Source organism: Mobula birostris, chromosome 7 (assembly GCF_030028105.1).
Source record: "Mobula birostris isolate sMobBir1 chromosome 7, sMobBir1.hap1, whole genome shotgun sequence".
Classification (NCBI taxonomy): Eukaryota; Metazoa; Chordata; class Chondrichthyes; order Myliobatiformes; family Myliobatidae; genus Mobula; species Mobula birostris.
Genome location: NC_092376.1, coordinates 19,795,311 through 19,813,098, shown reverse-complemented (window position 1 = coordinate 19,813,098; position 17,788 = coordinate 19,795,311). Strand labels below are relative to the sequence as shown.

Here is a 17,788-nt window from a genome sequence, read left to right as displayed (position 1 = left end):
AATGTAAGACTAAAATTGTAGTTTAATTATTTGTACTTTTTGACAAAGTCTTCTATTTTACACAGTCCAGTATGTGGTGGTTCATCCCCACTTGCTGGCGGAAAGGGGTGCAGCAATTACATGATAGTTTATCTCCTTTCTTATTTTTCATTGGCTGTGTTAGCACATTGACCATGTGATGTAGACAATAGACAATACGTAGGCCATTCGGCCCTTCGAGCCAGCACTGTGCAACCATTGATAGGATTATTATTAGCTAAAGAATTTCTCTTATTTCAATTATAAAGGTGATGGATTTTTCGGAGTCTCCATCTTCTCTTTTATTTTTGTCTTCTCCAAAGTTGCTTATCATTGAATCCCTGCTTTGCTTCTCAGCTCTTCACTTAGTTTGCTTAGTATTTGTCTGTTTGTTTGAACTTTAGAATAAACGATCGTTAAGAATGAAGACTCCTCACCATTCTTGACCCTTGGAAGAACCCTAAGGATCAGAAAATAACAGATGCAACAGTATTCAGATAATAATCTACCTTTCTTAACCTGAAATGGTTCTGAATTGAGTTTTTATTTCGGGATACATCATGGTTACAGTCCAACTTACACCCAAGTTACCAATTAACCTACTAACCCGTACATCTTTGGAATGTGGGAGGAAACCTGGAGGAAATCCACATGGTCACCGGGAGAATCCTTACAGGTACAGCAGCAGAATTGAACCTTGGATGTTAATGCTGTAATGACACCCCAGGAAAGAAGAAGCATTCCTGAAGATGATTTTCTTGCTTGGAAATATTGCATGTTGCAGCTTCATTTTCAGACACACTGATTAATACTGGGAGTTTTGAACAAAGCAATAAACATTTCTGTAACATTGATGAAGGGTCTCGACTCAAATGTTGAATGTCTATTGATACTGCCTCAACTGCTGAAAAGTTCTTCCAGCATTTTGTTTGTTGCTCCAGAGTTCTAGTGTCTGCATTCTCTTGTATCTCAAATAGCTATATAACTCCTATAACATAGAAGAATGTGCTAAAGCACTCTTTGAGTTACAGTACAGTGCAAAAGTCTTAGGCACATACCTATTCTTATATACCTAGGGTGCCCAAGGCTTTTCACAGTACTGTACTTGTCAAGGTGGAGCAGAGAGTGAGCTTGTAAATTTGGCAGGAGCAAAGAACGTTGGCAACGGTGATGGTGGAGTGCTGCAGGAGGGGTGTGTGGGACAGGTGGCAGAGGATTGCCAGGGGTGGGGGATGATGTGGGTGCAGATAATCCCAGCCTTGAGATATCAGCCAAAATCATTTGATTCCAAACAATTGGATTATCGTTCACTACAGAATGTCTCTCTGCTTCCTACTCCCTCCTCTTTCCCTTTTCCCAACCGTAATTCCTCTCTCCCTGCCTCCTTCCCACTCTCTGTTGATAATAGAGACCCATATCAGAACCAGGCTTATTATCACTCACATATGTCACGAAATTTGTTTTTTTTAGCGGCAACAGTACAGTGCAATATATAGAGTTACTACAGTACTGTGCAGAAATCTTTTGCACCCTGACTATATAGATCTGCCCAAGACTTTTGCACAGCACTGATTGTTGAATAATGTCTGGCCAAACCAGAAGTGAAGGGTTTAGTCGTGGTGTTCTGAAGCTGAGTGTAAAGGGCATCACGGTGGAGCATGCTGATAGAGGCCTCCAGTGTCCCAATGTAGGGAGCTGTCTGTGTGGTGTGTACACTCTTGTGATACATTTTCATAGGACAAAGAACATAAAACATTGCAGCACAGTACAGGTCCTTTGCCACACAATGTTGTGGTGACTTTTTAACCTATTCTAAGATCAATCTAAACATTCCCTCCACTTTTTGATCATCTATGTGCCTATCTAAGATTCTTTTTAATGTCGCTAATGTATCTGCCTCTACGTCTACACTTGGCAGTGCATTCCACGGACTCACCACTCTTAGTGTAAAAAACTTACCTCTGACATCTTTCTGTACTTCCCTCCAATCATCTTAGAGTTATACCCCGTAGTATTAGCCATTTCTGCCCTGGGAAAAAATCACTGGCTACCCACTCGATCTATCTCTGTGCGCTCCAGTTTCTTTCCAGATTTGAAGATCATGAAAGTGCTGGCTACTGTAAGTTGCACTTAATGTGTGGGACAGAGGCAGGATCTGGGGCAGTTGGTGTGGATCAGAAGAGAATAAAAATAGCACTGATGTACTGTAAATTGCTGCTTAATGATCAGCTTGGGCCCTTGTGGGACTATGATTCATAAAGGTAGGTTTCAATTTACATCATAAAGGAAAGAAGTATATGGGTTTGGGGCTGGGGGAGGGAAGCAACTCAGTGACGGGGAGGGGTTGGCAATGTTGATTGGTTCAGGATGCATTAGGCTTCGTGTGGTTACCAGCTAGCATGATGAACTCTGTCTCAAGCTGAACCATCCGATGTAGGAATCTAATTTCTTTTCATTTTGTTCTTTCCTGCAACAGACATTGAAAGGCATTCCTCCTCGTTATTTCAGTAGCATAGAAAATCTCCTTGTAATGTACAAGAAACCAGGCCAAGGACTTGTTGTACCTCTGTTACATCCAGTGGAATGCAAAGCACAAAAAATCCAAGACCAGAACAAAGGTGAGATCTCATGTGATTCTAAAATAACATGAATCTGTTTATATATAGGTGAACAGGGAAATAAGAACATCACTGGAAAGCTCATATTTACGTGGTACTGATGCACTTAAGAAATTTTTAACCATTTTCCATGAAGGAGATCAATTACTAAATTGTATATTTAAGATAAATCTTCCTTGAAATGAGTTTGAGCACCATAATAAGCAGAGGTAGAAGGCTTAATTTCAATGGAACAGTGGGATTGGGCAGAGTAGATTTGTTGACATTTCTGCCTGCTACACTGTGATCCCATCACCAGTCACGTGCCCCTTTCCCGACCTTTCCTTCTTTCCACAGGGATTACTCTCTCCTTGACTCTGGTTCCCTCACTCGTCTTCATCCATCCCATCCCGTTTCTCAGCACCTCTCCTTGCAACCATAAGATGTGTAACACCTGTCCCATCACTTCCTCCCTCACTACCATCCAGGGACCTAAATCCCTTCAATCCTTTCAGCTGATTTGGAGATTCAAGTGCACCTCCTCCAATCTTGCCTGTTGCATCTGGTGTTCTGCTTGTGGCCTCCTTTAGGGCAGTGAGACCAAGTACAGAATACTTTGCCGAGAACCCGTGCATCATCAACCATGACCCTTTGGAGTTCCTGTTTACAGGCCATTTTAATTCCTCTTCACATTCCCACACCAGCCTGTCTATCCTCAGCCTTGAGGCCAAACACAAACTGGAGGATCTCATATTCTGCCTTCGTAGTCTACAACTGGAACTGGGGTCACCACAGTAGCGTAGTGGTTAATGTGATGCTACTACAGCTCAGGGTGTTGGAATTCAGAGTTGAATTCTGGCTGAGTCTGTAAGGAGTTTGTACATCCTCCCCATGACTGCGTGGGTTTCCTCCAGGTGCTCCAGTTTCCTCCCACAGTCCAAAGACATACTGGTTAGTAGGTTAATTGGTCATTATAAATTGCCCTGTGATTAGGCTAATGTTAAATAAGTGGGTTGCTGGACAGGACAACTTGTTGGGCTAGAAGGATCTATTCTACGTGGTATATCTTAATGAAATAAATGAAATAACACAATGACATGAATATTGAATTTTCCATTATCAGCTAATTGCTCTCCCTCTGTCCATTTTCTCTGTCCTCTGGTCTATCCAGTTCCTCATACACCCAGCCCAGCTTCCCATCACTTTGTTTCTATCCCTTCTTCCAACTACTCCTTCTGCTTATCACCCACACACTCCTTCCACTGAGTCCCTGATGCCTGCTGTTTCCAACTACCCTCTCCACCCTCTATTTGATTCCATGCTCCACCTTCCTTTCCCATCAGATTTTGTCACCAACATTAATCACCTCCCAGCCTCTGTCACTATTTCCACTTTTCCCTCCAGCACCCTTCCTCACCTGGATCCATCTATTGCTAGCAAGCTCTTGCCCCACCCACCTGTCACCTCTTTAAACTGAATATCTTCCTTCCACTCTTTCAGTCCAGGTGAAGGTTCTCGACCTAAAATGTCGACTGTCCATTTTCCTCTGCAGGTGCTGACTGACCTGCTGAGTACCTCCAGCAGTTAGGTTATTTGACTATAAGACTATAAGATTTAGGAGCAGAATTAGGCCATTTGCCCATTGAGTCTGTTCCACCATTTCATCATGGCTGATCCATTTCCCTCTCAGCCCCAAGCACCTTCCTTCTCCTCACAACACTTCATGCCCTGACTAATCCAGAATCTATCAACCTCTGCCTTAAATATAACCAATGACTTCACCTCCACAGCATTCATTGGCACTGAATTCCACAGGTTCACCACTCCCTGGTTAAAGAAATTTGCTCCATTCCAGCATCTGCGGTCTCCTGTCTCTCCAGGTATTTTCTCATTTGACACTGACACAATGAGCTGCAAAATACTCCTTCTGTCTCATAAATGTTCTGAGATTCAATGATTGTAAGTAAAATCTGAAAGTTTATGTTAGCACTGAGAAGAGGTGTGTAAAACTGGTATCCTGAGGGATAATCTAACGCTGGATGTGTTCTGCTTTATTGAACACACTGATACTGCAGTACTGTATTGGGCAGAAGGCACAAAAGGCTGAACGCATGTCCTATCAGGCTCAAGGGGAGCTTTTACCTCACTGTTATAAGACTTTTAAGCAGTTGCCTGGTATGATAAATTGGACTCTTGACATCACAATTGACCATATTATGATCTTTGATTGTAAACAAGGTGGGGCAGCGGAAACCTGATTGGATGAGGATTAACCAGTCGAGAGACAATGATTGTACATTGCATTGAGATAGAAAAAGTTAAAACAATGACAATGTAATTGCCACAGAGAAAGTGTAGTTCAGGTAAACAAAAGGTTGAAGAATAAACTCTTCTTGGGCTTCCAGGAGGGATGGACTACGGGGATGTAAATACCACCGGATTAGCCATACCCAGGCATCATCCCTGATAAAGATGGCAGAATTTGTCATCGAAACATCAGTTAAAATCAATACCTGTATCTCGCTGGAAGGCCAAGAAGAGTTTATTCTGTAACCTTTTGTTTGCCCAAACTGCACTTTCTCTGTGGCAATCATTTTAACTTGTTCTATCTCAATGTGCTGTGTAAGCATTTGATCTGAATGAACGGTTGGGTGGCACAGTATTGAAGTGGTTAGCATAATGCTATTATATTGCTGGTGACTTGAGACTTTGGTTGCCTGTTACGTGGTAGTGTAGTGGTTAGCCAAATGCTTTTCAGTACCAGCGAGCTGGGTCCAACACCTCATATACCGTCTAGGTAGTTTCCAGCCCCTTGGTATGAACATAGAATTCTCCAACTTCCGGGAATTCCCTCCCCCTCCCTTCCCCTATCCCTATTTCACTCTGCCCCCTCCCCCAGCTGCCTATTACCTCCCTCATGGTTCCGCCTCCTTCTACTACCCATTGTAGAATGCCTATCCCCTCCCCCACCCCTTTATCTTCCCCCTTACTGGTTTTTCACCTGGAACCTACCAGCCTTCTCCTTCCCACGCTCCCCCCATCTTCTTTATAGGGCCCCTGTCCCCTCCCTCTTCAGTCCTGATGAAGGGTTCTGGCCGGAAACGTTGACTGATCGTTTCCATGGATGCTGCCATCGCCTGCTGAGTACCTCCAGCATGTTGTGAGTGTTGCTTCAATTCCCATTGCTGACTGTAAGGAGTTTGTACAGTCTCCCCTTGGCCATGGGAGCTTCCTTTGGTTTTCCCCTACATTCCAAATACACATGAGTGAGTGGGTTAATTAGTTACATCGGTGTAATTGGGCGGTGTGGGCTCATAGGGCAGGTAGGGCCTTTTACCATGCTTTCAAAGAGAAGAACATGATTAACTCCTTTAGCCAATAACATATGGGGAGGAACAAAAGGAAGGAATCTTCACTCAAACACAAGGAAATCTGCAGATGCTGGAATTTCAAGCAACACACTTAAAAGTTGCTGGTGAACGCAGCAGGCCAGGCAGCATCTCTAGGAAGAGGTACAGTCGACGTTTCGGGTCGAGACCCTTCATCCTCCTCCTGTCTTCTTCTATCATTTTGGATCTCCCCCTCCCCCTCCCACTTTCAAATCTCTTACTATCTCTTCTTTCAGTTAGTCCTGATGAAGGGTCTCGGCCCAAAACGTCGACTGTACCTCTTCCTATAGATGCCGCCTGGCCTGCTGCGTTCACCAGCAACTTCTAAGTGTGTTGAAGGATTCTTCAGAGTGATTGAAACAAAAGAGAAAATGTTGGACCTAACGTCAGAATGGGGAAGAAAAGAGGCTTTGACGGTGGAATGATTATTGGTGCCAGTCTGAGTGGCTTGAGTATCTCAGAAACTTCTGATCTGTTGTGATTTTCATGCACAACGATCTCTAACGTTTACAGAGAATGGTGTGAAAAACAAGAAAAAACATTCGGTGAGCAGCAGTCCTGTGAGTGACAATGCCTTGTTTATCAGAGACATCAGAGGACAATGGCCAGACTATTTCAAGCTGACAGGAAGGTGACAGTAGCACAAATAACCGCACAATACAACATTGGTGTGCAGAAGAGTGCCTTTGAATGCCGAGCCTTGAAGTAGATGGGCTACATCAGCAGAAGAGCAGGAACATATACTCAGTGGCCACTTTTTAAGGTATATGAAGTACTTAATAAAGTGGCCACTGTGTGTATGGAGATATGGTCACCATGTATCTTGTAACTTATGGAAAAAATCAAGTTATAGACATAGGTAAAATCAGAACTCTTTCATTATGCTCCGATGACTTGTTTAGTTTTCGATAGAATTATGATTCAAAACAAACTATATCATCTATTGTTTTGTCAAAAATTATGCATTATATATATAATTTGAAAGCAATAGGATGGAATAGTATGCAGTGTAGTTTGCAAGGGTGGGGGTGGGGTATGGTCATTGTCCAATTTCAGGATAGCATGCAATTGTACAAGTGGGAAAGATAGCAAATTCTGTCAACGATTATCATAGTAAATTTCTCTTACCTATAATTACAATCTATTAATTGTAAATAATCTATAACAATTATCTACAATTGTTATCATCAAACCATTCCTCTATCTAAAGATATGACTTTCTAGCAGACAGCTCTTCACACCATTGCAAGATTCACATTTAATCAATCTCTTTCATGGTGCAGTTTTTGTTATGTCTTTGGTATCAATGTCTGTGAGTGGGAGGAAAAGGGCTTATGTGTGTTCTGTGTTGTTCTGTTGAACAGTGCGGCATGCTGTGTTAGCACCAGAATGTGTTACAACACTTACGCAGGCTGCCTCCGATGCATCCCGAGACTGTGTTGCTTGTTAACACAAACAGCAAGTTTCACTGAATGTTTCACTGTACATGTGATAAATAATCTGAATCTGTCATGCACTGTCAAGTACATCTTCACTGGGGACCCTCAGCATCCAGGACTTGCCCTCTTCTCATTACTACCATTAGGGAAGATGCACAGGATCCTGAAGATGCACACTCAATGTTTGGGAAAGGCTTCTTCTCCTCTGTCATTAGATTTCTGAACAGTCCGTGAACTCATGAACATGACCTTATTATTTTATTCTCTTTTTGCAGTATTTCTTTTACATATTTCTTAATGTAACTTAGTAATTTTTCATGTTCTAAGGTAAAGGCATCCGTTAGTCTTGCGAGACCATGGATCTGCGCCTGGAAAGTCTTCACTCTTCAGGGCGCAGGCCTGGGCAAGGTTGTATGGAAGACCAGCAGTTGCCCATGCTGCAAGTCTCCCCTCTCCACGACACCAATGTTGTCCAAGGGAAGGGCATTAGGACCCATACAGCTTGGCACCGGTGTCATCGCCTTGCTCAAGAACACAACATGTTGCCTCGGCTGGGGCTTGAACTCACAACCTTCAGGTCGCTAGTCCAATGCCTTAACCACTTGGCCACAGCCTCAAAATAACAAATTTCATGACATATAGTATGTCAATGATAATAAACCGGATTCTAATTCTGAAGGCCATAAAACTGAATTTCAGTTATGTCACCATGTTGCCTCTACCCTCCAATTTGTTTCCAACATTTGGCCCATTGTTGGGTGGTGTGTGGGTTCAGCAGCACCATTGCACCTTGGGATGTTTCGGTACAAGTTCTCATTCTCTTGACCTTAGTTCTCTCAACAAATGGACATCAGTCTCTATCAAGGCAGTTGGCGTCATGGTAGTAAGGGATGGCATGAAAGCATAGTGGTTCATGTATCACTATTACAGTGTCAGTGACCTGTGTTCATTTCCTGCCGCTGTCTGTAAGGAGTGTGTTTGTTCTCCCAGTGCCTGCATGGGCTTCCTCCCAGTGCTCCAGTTTCCTCCCACAGTCCAAAGATGTTAAAAGTTCAAAGTACATTCATTTTCAAAGTATGTATAAATTATACAACCTTGAGATTTGTCTGCTCACAGACAGCCATGAAAGAAGGAACCTGAAAGAACCCAGTTAAAAAAAGATCAAAACCTAATGCGCAGAGAGGGAAAAAAAACAAACCACAAACCATGCAAACAATAAAAGCAAGAGACAGCATTCAGAGCGGAACTGAGTCCATAGACCTGGAGCTGAAAAGGCCCATAGCGATAGTCTCAGTTCATCACACAGTGAGGCAAATCACCACGAAGCGTGCAGACACACAGCCTGGAGCAGCTGGAGTGGTTGCACAGCCTCAGTGCCATGGAGAGAGGAGTAGACATTGCGGAAGAGCGAGCAGAATTGACCCTCGCCTCACCTCGGGATCTGGGCTGACATATCTGGGTACAGGTTAGTAAGTTAATTGGTCACACTGATGTAAATGGCTGGCATGGGAGCTCACTGGGTCAGAAAGGCCTGTTAGCATGCTGTATGTCTAAATTTAAAAGAAATTAGAGATGCCATCCTAGTGTACTAGCTGCAAGAGTTTGGTGAGGCACATCAGGCTTTGTATTGCCAGCTGATTAATCCAGGTATAAAGGTACAGGAGCTGTGCCCATGGTAACTGATCTCTGAAATATAGTGAAGCCATCTTCCACTGTTAGCCACAAATATGCATGTAATTTGGTCTTGATCCTCTCTAAGGACGCTCTTACAATCCAAGGAACTCTAAAGCAAGGTAAAATGCTTTGACTGCACATACGGGATAGAACATAGAACAGAACAGCACATGTACAGGCCTTTCGGTCCACAATGTAATCAAATGGGATAGGCAAATAAACCAGTCCCCTCTGTCTACACAATGTCCATATCCCTCCATTTTCCTCACATTCTAATATTCTCTTAAATTTCTCTAATGTATCTGCCTCTACCACCACCCCAAGCAGCATATTCCAGGCACCCGCCATTCTGTTATAAAACACTGGCCCCTCTCTTTGATATTGGTCAGATGAGGGATCGGGGTATCACGTAACTTATCTGATTTAATTTTCCAAAATTCATAGGGAGCTAAAAGTTAAGTTTGTTTGAAGTCATCCTTGATTTATCTCTTTGCCTCTTCACTTTTTTTTTATATCCTGGTGATGTTTGGTTTAATTGCTCTTGATTCTGAGGTTAGCTATTGAAAGGAGATAAGAAGTTTACTCTGATCATTGCTACTTTTTTCACTTTGATGAACACAAGAATAAAACGTTCAAAAGGTAGCAAAAGCAAAATAATGGCCGCCAAAGAAATCAAATGTCAGACTGTGTAAGGACACATTGTATTTCCCTTTCATTTGATATATGCCTTTAGGATATAAATGAGTCGGTAATGTTGTGATAGGGTGGTTGGCAGTCGCTCACTCTCTTTGCCACATGCTCATTAATATAATTGTACAGTTTAGTTTGGTGACTTTTGACCAGAGTAAAATCACAAAGGGATGCAGAAAGCCCTCAATATTCACATGCATAAATCATGGAACAGATCAGAGAAGTAGAAAAAGCTGTATACAGAATCCTGTATGTTATTGGTTTGCAGGATTATTGAGTCGAAGAAGAATCCCAATCTTAGGTGTAGCTTTCTCCATTTCCCTGCTGAAACTGACTTAACCCCTTAATGGGCAATATTGGTTTTCAATCAACATCTATACCTTGAATCCTGACTTAATTCAAGTATTCATTTATTCATTTTATGCATTAAGATATAGCATTGAATAGGCCCTTCCAGCTCTTCAAACCATGTCACCCAGCAACCCCCAATTTAACCCAAGCCTAATCACAAGACAACTTACAATAACCAATTAAGCTTCCAACTGGTAGGTCTTTGGACTGTGGGAGGAAACCGGAGCACCTGGAGGAAACCCTCGTGGTCATGAGGAAAATGTACAAACTCCTTACAGACAGTGTCAGGAATTGAACCCCAGGTCACCTGTACTGTAAAGCATTGTGAGAACCACTATGCTACCATGTATCAGGCAACCAAAGCCTCAAGTCTCCTACTTCAATTTGGTAAATAAATCCTAAGATTAATAAATAAAGTAGTTGAGCAAAAAATGAAGGAAGCTATACTAGGCATTGGAAAATTTTTGGTAAATGATTTATTATTGTCATCTGTACATTGAAAACTTTGTTTTGCCTGCCATCCATACAGATAATTGCATTTCACCAGTGCATTGAGGTAGCAAAAGGAAAAGCAAAAATTGAATGCAGAACGAAGTGTTAAATGTACAGAGAAAATGCAGTGCGGGCAACAAAGTGCAAGACAACATTGAGGTAGACTGTGATGCCAAGAGTCCATCTTGTTGTACTTGGGAACTGTTTCATATAGCAGTGGGATAGAAGATGTCCTTGATCTTGATGGACTGTGCTTTCTCACCTAGAATACTTAGCCGCATTTAATTCCATTCCTATTCCATTGCCCGCAGTTGCTGTTTTCGTCCTGTGAGTTTCAGATCTGGCTGATGCAGTGGAACGGTGACTAAGTCTCAGGTGGGCGACAGTGAAGCTCACCTCCAAACACCCCCTACCCTCACCACACCACCCTAAAGGCCTTCTGAAACTCACTGCTGTCAAATGCCTTTAGTCAGAGACGATTAAATTATAGCCTGTTTAATAATCAACTTAAATAATAAAACATCATCAAAAAATAACAACATAAAAAATGGACTTACTGGCTGACAGGGTGGAGATACATCTCTACCTAAGGAGGTGTAAGGCGCTCCTTCCCTCTGCTAGCCTGCAGGTCACCCTTGAGCAAGAGGTAGTACCTACTTAGGACCACCCCCCGCCCCCCAATCAAGGTCATGTGAAACCATGGAAGCAGGTGGTGGATGGTCGTATGAGCAGCTGGTGCACATCACAAGTCCTGGTTGTGCGATCACTTACATCAGGCAGACAGTCTCTGTAGAGTTTTGTTAATGTGGTCACCCATCCTGTAAAGACAGTGCCCAGAAGGCAAAGGCAAACCACTTCTGTAGAAAAATTTGTCAAGAACAATCATGGTCATGGAAAGACCCTGATTGCCCATATCATACAACACAACATATAACGAGTGAACACAATGGACTTCAAAACATGAAAAAGTGCTGGGAATCACTTAAAAACAGAAAGATTAAGTAAATAAAGAAAAAAAAGATTAGCCCAATTTGGCGACCCAATCGAAAGAATGGAGCTGCATTAAACATTGGAATCTAATCCCTGATATAAAGCTGAGAGGCTGGATGCAAAGTACACTCTCCACCAAGACCTTCCATCAGGTCTGGAAAGGAAGGGGACAGAAGCCAGAACAAGAAGGTGGGAGGAGGGGACGGAATACTAGCTGGCAGGTGATAAGTAAAACCAGATGACTGGAAAGATGGGTGGGTGGGGGACAGAAGGGTGAAGTAAGAAGCTGAGAGATGATAGGTGGAAGAGATAAAGGGATGTAGGAGAATGAGTCTGATAGGAGCAGACAATGGTCCACGTAAGTAAGCGAAGGAGGAAGGGAACCAGGGGGAGGTGAAGCGCATGTGTGGAGAAGAGAAGGGGGAATAGAAAAAGAGAGATGAAGGGGAATGAGAAATTGCCAGAAGTTGGAGGAATCAGTGCTCAGTCCATCAGTCAGGAGACTAGCCAAACAGAACAGGAGGTGTTGCTTCTCCACCCCGAGTTTGGCCTCATCACGGTGGTAGAGGAGGCCATAGACCAGGGGTTCCCAAACTGGGATCCACAGACCCCTCAGTTAATGGGAAGGGTCCATGGCATAAAAAAGTTTGGGAACCCCTGCCATAGGCTGACGTGAGATTGTGAATGGGAATCACATTGAAATGGGTGGCCATCAGGAGATCCTTTCTTTTGCAGCAGATAGAGGGAAGCTGTTCAACAAAGTGGTCCCCTAATCTTCATTGGATATCAATGATGTAGATGCACTGGGAACACCTGATACAGTAGATGACTCCATCAACAGGTCATTTCTAGTTTCGATGTTGCTATGCACAGGATTGAACATTAGGGACATACTTACCCATGTGCTGCACAGGAGTTTGAAGTGCTCAGTGGAAGCTGGAAATGTGCATTTAATTTGAGTATTTCTAATATTGTTCAAGTTTTGTTCTCAGTCTCTGAAGAGCTGTCCTGCACATTTCTTCAATTGATGGTGATATATTGAGATAATATCATTGCTATTATTGCTCTCAGTTGTTTCTTTGTTTTTTTGGCTGTTGATTATTGTGAAAATCCACATCAGTAGGGAAATTTTTGATGAATAATGTTGCAAATTATTTTCATTTGGAGTGCCTGCTGAATCTGAAAAGCATAACTGAAATCAAAAACGTGCTTCCACAACCTAGGGACTACCTTTCAAGGATGCTACAACTCATGTTATCAGTATTATTTATTAACTAATTTATTTATTATTATTATTATATTGAATATGCTGTTTGTCTTCTTTTGCATATTGGTTGCTTGTCAGACTTTGTGTGTAGTTTTTCACTGATTCTATTTTATTTCTTTGTACTACTGTGAATGCCTACAAGAAAGTACATTTCAAGGTTGTATATGGTTTTACACACACACACACACACACACACACACACACACACACACACAGAGTCAGTGGCCACTTTATTAGGTACATCCTTACATCTGCTCATTAATGAAAATATCTAGTTGGCCAATCATGTGGCGGCAACTCAATGCATGAAAGCATGCAGACATGGTCAAGAGGTCCAGTTGTTGTCCAGACCAAACATCAGAATAAATGAGATCTAAGCGACTTTGACCATGGAATGACTGTTGATACCAGACAGGATGGTTGGAGTATTCTGGTGATCTCGTAGAATTTTCACAATATACAGTCTCTAAAGTTTATGTGACAATTGTGTAAAAAATTTTTTAAAAATCTGAAGAGTGGGTGTTCTGTGGGCAAACACACCTTGTTAATGAGAAGAGGGGAATGGCCAAACTGGTTCAAGCTGACAGGAAGGTGACAGTAACCCAAATAACCATGCATTACAACAGTGCTGTGCAGATCATCTCTGACTTATCCAGTCTGTTTATTGCTTGGAGTTAGGAAAGTATTTGCCAGCCTTTTGGCTGTTCTTCTTTTTAATGGGCCATCTCTTGTACCCCCTGCTGTTAAAGGTGTACTGAATAAAGAGAGAAGATTCATAGCCCTTTTTGAATGTCAGAACGGGTTTGAAAGGCTATAAAGTTTACATGAGATCCTTTGTTTGTAATTTCCAAGTTCACCCTACTCATTTGGAACTAGAAGGAAGGCTGTTCACTGCTTAACATCAGGCGGTTAAAGTGCATGGTGATTGAAGTCTTAGGTTCCATTGTATGTCTGCAATGGTGCCCACATGAAATAGATGAAAGATAAATGTACTGACATATGTCTGTTTGGTGACAACAGCGTGTGTCTGCAGTAACTAGGGTAAGACAGGGTGGTGCAAGTGAAAGAGTGTTTGCATTACTTTCTGCAGATGATAATAAATTTGATAAATAGAAAGGCCTTATTCTAGGGCAGAAACAGGATGATTGGGTAATTCCAGAATCAGAATCAGGTTTGTTATCACTGACATATATTGTGAAATTTGTTATTTTACAACACCACTACAGTGCAGTACATAAAGATATTATAATATATAATTATATATAATTAAGTAATTATATGTAATTGTATATTAAATTAAGTAAGTAGTGCAAAGTGAAAGCAAGAATAGTGAATTAGTGTTCATGGGTTGTTTCATTGTCCATTCAGAAATCTGATGGTGGTGGTTGAAGCTGTTCTGAAAAAGTTGATTGTGTCTCTATAGGCTCCTGTACCTCTTCTCTGATGGCAGCAATGAGAAGAGGGAATGTCTACTGGTTGAATGTGCCTGGATACTGTTGGGCTGTAAGTGTCTGTGATCCTTTTCCCACAGCTGTTTCCAATAGACCCAGGCCATCAGCTCTACAGTACAGGGAGAAGCCTCCCTCTCCATCCCCATCCGAATTTTCTGACTGTATCTCCCATCCTTTTGTTTCTTCTCTTTCACGCCTTTAACTTCCTCTTAAAGGTATCTGTGCTATGTGCCCCTGCTATTTCTTGTGTGAGCAAGTTCTTAATGTACAATGTAAATGTAACCCCAGTCTTTAAGGGAGAAGGAGAGGGGGGAAAAAAGGAACTAAGAACCAGCTAATCCTGACAGAGGTGGAAGCAAAATGCTGGATTCTATTATTAGAACATAGAAAATGGAATATAGAACATTACAAGCCCTTCGGCCCATTATGTTGTTCCGGCCATTTAACCAACTCCAAGATTATTAACCAGGCATTTTGAAGTTCAAAATAAAATTTTAAAGTAGGACCGGGCAGTCAACATAAATCTATAAAAGGAAAATCAGGCTTGAGAAGTCCTTTGAAATTTTCTGAGGTTGTTACCAGCAGAGTAGAAAATGGCAAATGAATTGATATGGTGCATTTAAACCTTCAGAAGACCTTTGATTAGGTATCACATGCAAGAGATTATTCAACAAAACTAGCAAGAGGTTAATAAAGAAAACTAGAGCATGTGTATTGGTTGGACTTACAATGAGATGATGGAGAGAAGATTAAGATAAGAATGAGTGCAAAAAGCGATATACTAGGATTCTACCAGCTTTGAAGGGTTGAGTAAGAGGGAGAGCTAGAGCGACTGGGACTTGTTTCTCTGGAGCATAGGAGGCTTAGGGGTGACATTGCAGAAATTTATAAAATCTATGAGGTGCCTAGATAAGGTGAATAGACACAGGCTTTTTCCCAAGGGAGGAGAGACCAAAACTAGAGAGTACAGATTTAAAGTGAGAGGGGAAAGATTTAAAAGGGACCTGAGGGACAACTTTTTCACATGTAGGTAGATACTTACAGTATATGGAACAAGCTGCCAGAGGAAGTGGTAGAGGCAAATACAATTCTGACATTTAAAAGACAGAAAAGTTCAGAGAGATATGGGCCAAATGCAGGCAAATGGGACCAGCTCAGTTAGGCAAATTGGATAGCATGGACAAGTTGGACTGAGGGGCATGTTTCCATGCTGTATGATTTGACAGTCAAGAAGCTGTGACCAGTGGGGTGCACAGGGATCTGTGCTAACTGTTGACAATCTACAATAGTTGTTTGAGATAGAAACTGATTAACTTATACACATCAAGGGAATCAAGGGACATGTGGTTAATGCAGGAAAGTGACGTTGCAGTAAAAGATTATAGATAGAATATTGTTGTTGACGTTCCTTTCCACGCCTTGTAGCACATCAGGCGGAACCTTGCCGTTCCTTTAGCATTGTTTGTCTGCTTTCTTTTGAGGCTGAGTTGCTAGCTTGATGCTTAACCCAGCATGGATGGGAAGCATGCAAGAAGCCACTCACCTCAAAGTCCTATGCAAGTGCCACTACACCACCAGACGGCTATAGATAGAATGTAAAAGAGTATAATACAGGCTGTGCAGACTATTATCTTGAATTACTCAAAAGCCCAACTAAATGATTGCATTCTGCCTACACAAAGTCCATGTCTTTTCGTTTTTTCCATATCCATGTGCCTATCCAAAAAACTCTTAAATGTCCTCAACCGATTTACATCCATCACCACCCCAGGCAGTGCCTTCTCTGTGTAAAACACTTGCCCCCATGTCTTGTTTGAACTTACCCCCTCTAACATAAAATGCAGTCCATTTTTGAGTCATAGGATACTACAGCACAGAAACAGGTGCTTTGGTGCATCTAGTATGCCTAACTAGTCAGGCCACACTTGGAGTATTGCCAATAGTTTTGGGCCCTTATCTCAGAAAGGATGTGTTGACACTTGAGAAAGTCCAGAGCAGATTCACAAGGATGATTCTGGGAATGAAGGGGTTAACATATGAGGAGCGTTTTGCAGCTTTGAATTTAGACGAATGCAGGGGTATCTCATTGAAACCTACCAAATGTTGAAAGGACTAGATGGGGTGGATGTGGAAAGGATGTTTCTTATGGTGAAGGTAATCCAGAACTGGAGGGCACAGCCTCAAAATTAAGATCAACCCTTTAGAACAAAGGTAAGAAGGAATCTGTGCAATTCTCTGCCAAATCTATGGGTATATTTAAGGAGGAAGTTGATAGTTTCTTGATTGGTCAGGGCATCAAAGGCTATGGCGAGAAGGCAGATGTATGGGGTTGAATGGGATCTGGAATCAGCCATAATGGAATGGTGGAGCATTCTTGATGGGCTGAATGGCCTAATTCTGCTCCTATGTCTAATGGTCTTATGGCCTCTTGCATTTCTTATACTCCTCAATACCTCATTTGTTCCTATCTGCCTATAACAACTATGTACCTTCTTCTTTTTCTGAACTAGGTCTTCAATATCTGTCAAAAACCGAAGTTCCCTAAACTTGTTATCCTTGCCTTTTATTCTGACAGGAACTTACAACTCTATACTCTCAACATATCACTTTTGAAGGCCTCCCACTTACCAGGTACAGATTTGCCAGAAAATAACCTGTCCCAGTCCGCACTTGGCCAGATCCTTTCTGGTACCATCAAAATTGGCCTTTCTCCAATTTAGAATCTCAACCTGGCAACCAGACCTATCCTTTTCCATAATTGCCTCGAAGCTAATGGCATTACCATCACTGGATACAAAGTGTTCCCATACACAAACTTGGGTCACCTGTCCTGTCTCATTCTCTAATTGGAGATATAGTATCATATTCTCTGTAGTTGGGAATTCTATGTACTGATTAAGGAAATTTTCCTGAACACATTTGACAAACTCTTCCCCATCAAACATTTTTACAATATGAGAGTCCCAGCCAATATGTGGAAAGTTAAGATCACCTACTATCACAACCTTATATTTCTTGCAACAGTCTGCAATCTCTCTATAAATTTGCTCCTCTAAATCCCATGAACTGTTCGGTGGTCTATAATATAATCTCATTAATGTGGTCGTACCTCTCTTATTCCTCAGTTTTACCCATAAAGTCTCAATAGATGAGGTCTCCAGACTGTCCTGTCTGAGCACCGCCGTGCCATTTTCCCTGACCAGTAATCCCACTCCTTCCCTTTAACCCCTCAGGGCTGTGTCCTAAACCCCCTCCTTTACTCTCTGTATACTCATGACTGTCACCACCCACAGCTCCAATCTGCTAATTAAATTTGCTGACGAGACTACACTGAACTGTTCCAGCACTACACAAACTGTTCCAGCTGCCACCATTGGAAAACGGTACTGCAGCATAAAAGCCAGGACCAACAGGCTCTGGGATAGCTTCT

General features: G+C 42.1%; 1 protein-coding gene across 1 annotated transcript in view; it reads left to right on the top strand.

The window, feature by feature from the left end:
• The window catches only part of LOC140200036 (SH2 domain-containing protein 1A-like), a 109,097-nt gene that overhangs the window by 53,372 nt on the left and 37,937 nt on the right, over window positions 1-17,788 (top strand). The window contains exon 3 of the mRNA XM_072262687.1: window positions 2,495-2,636. Coding sequence (XP_072118788.1) covers window positions 2,495-2,636 — 142 coding nt within the window. The remainder of the gene's footprint in view (window positions 1-2,494; window positions 2,637-17,788) is intronic.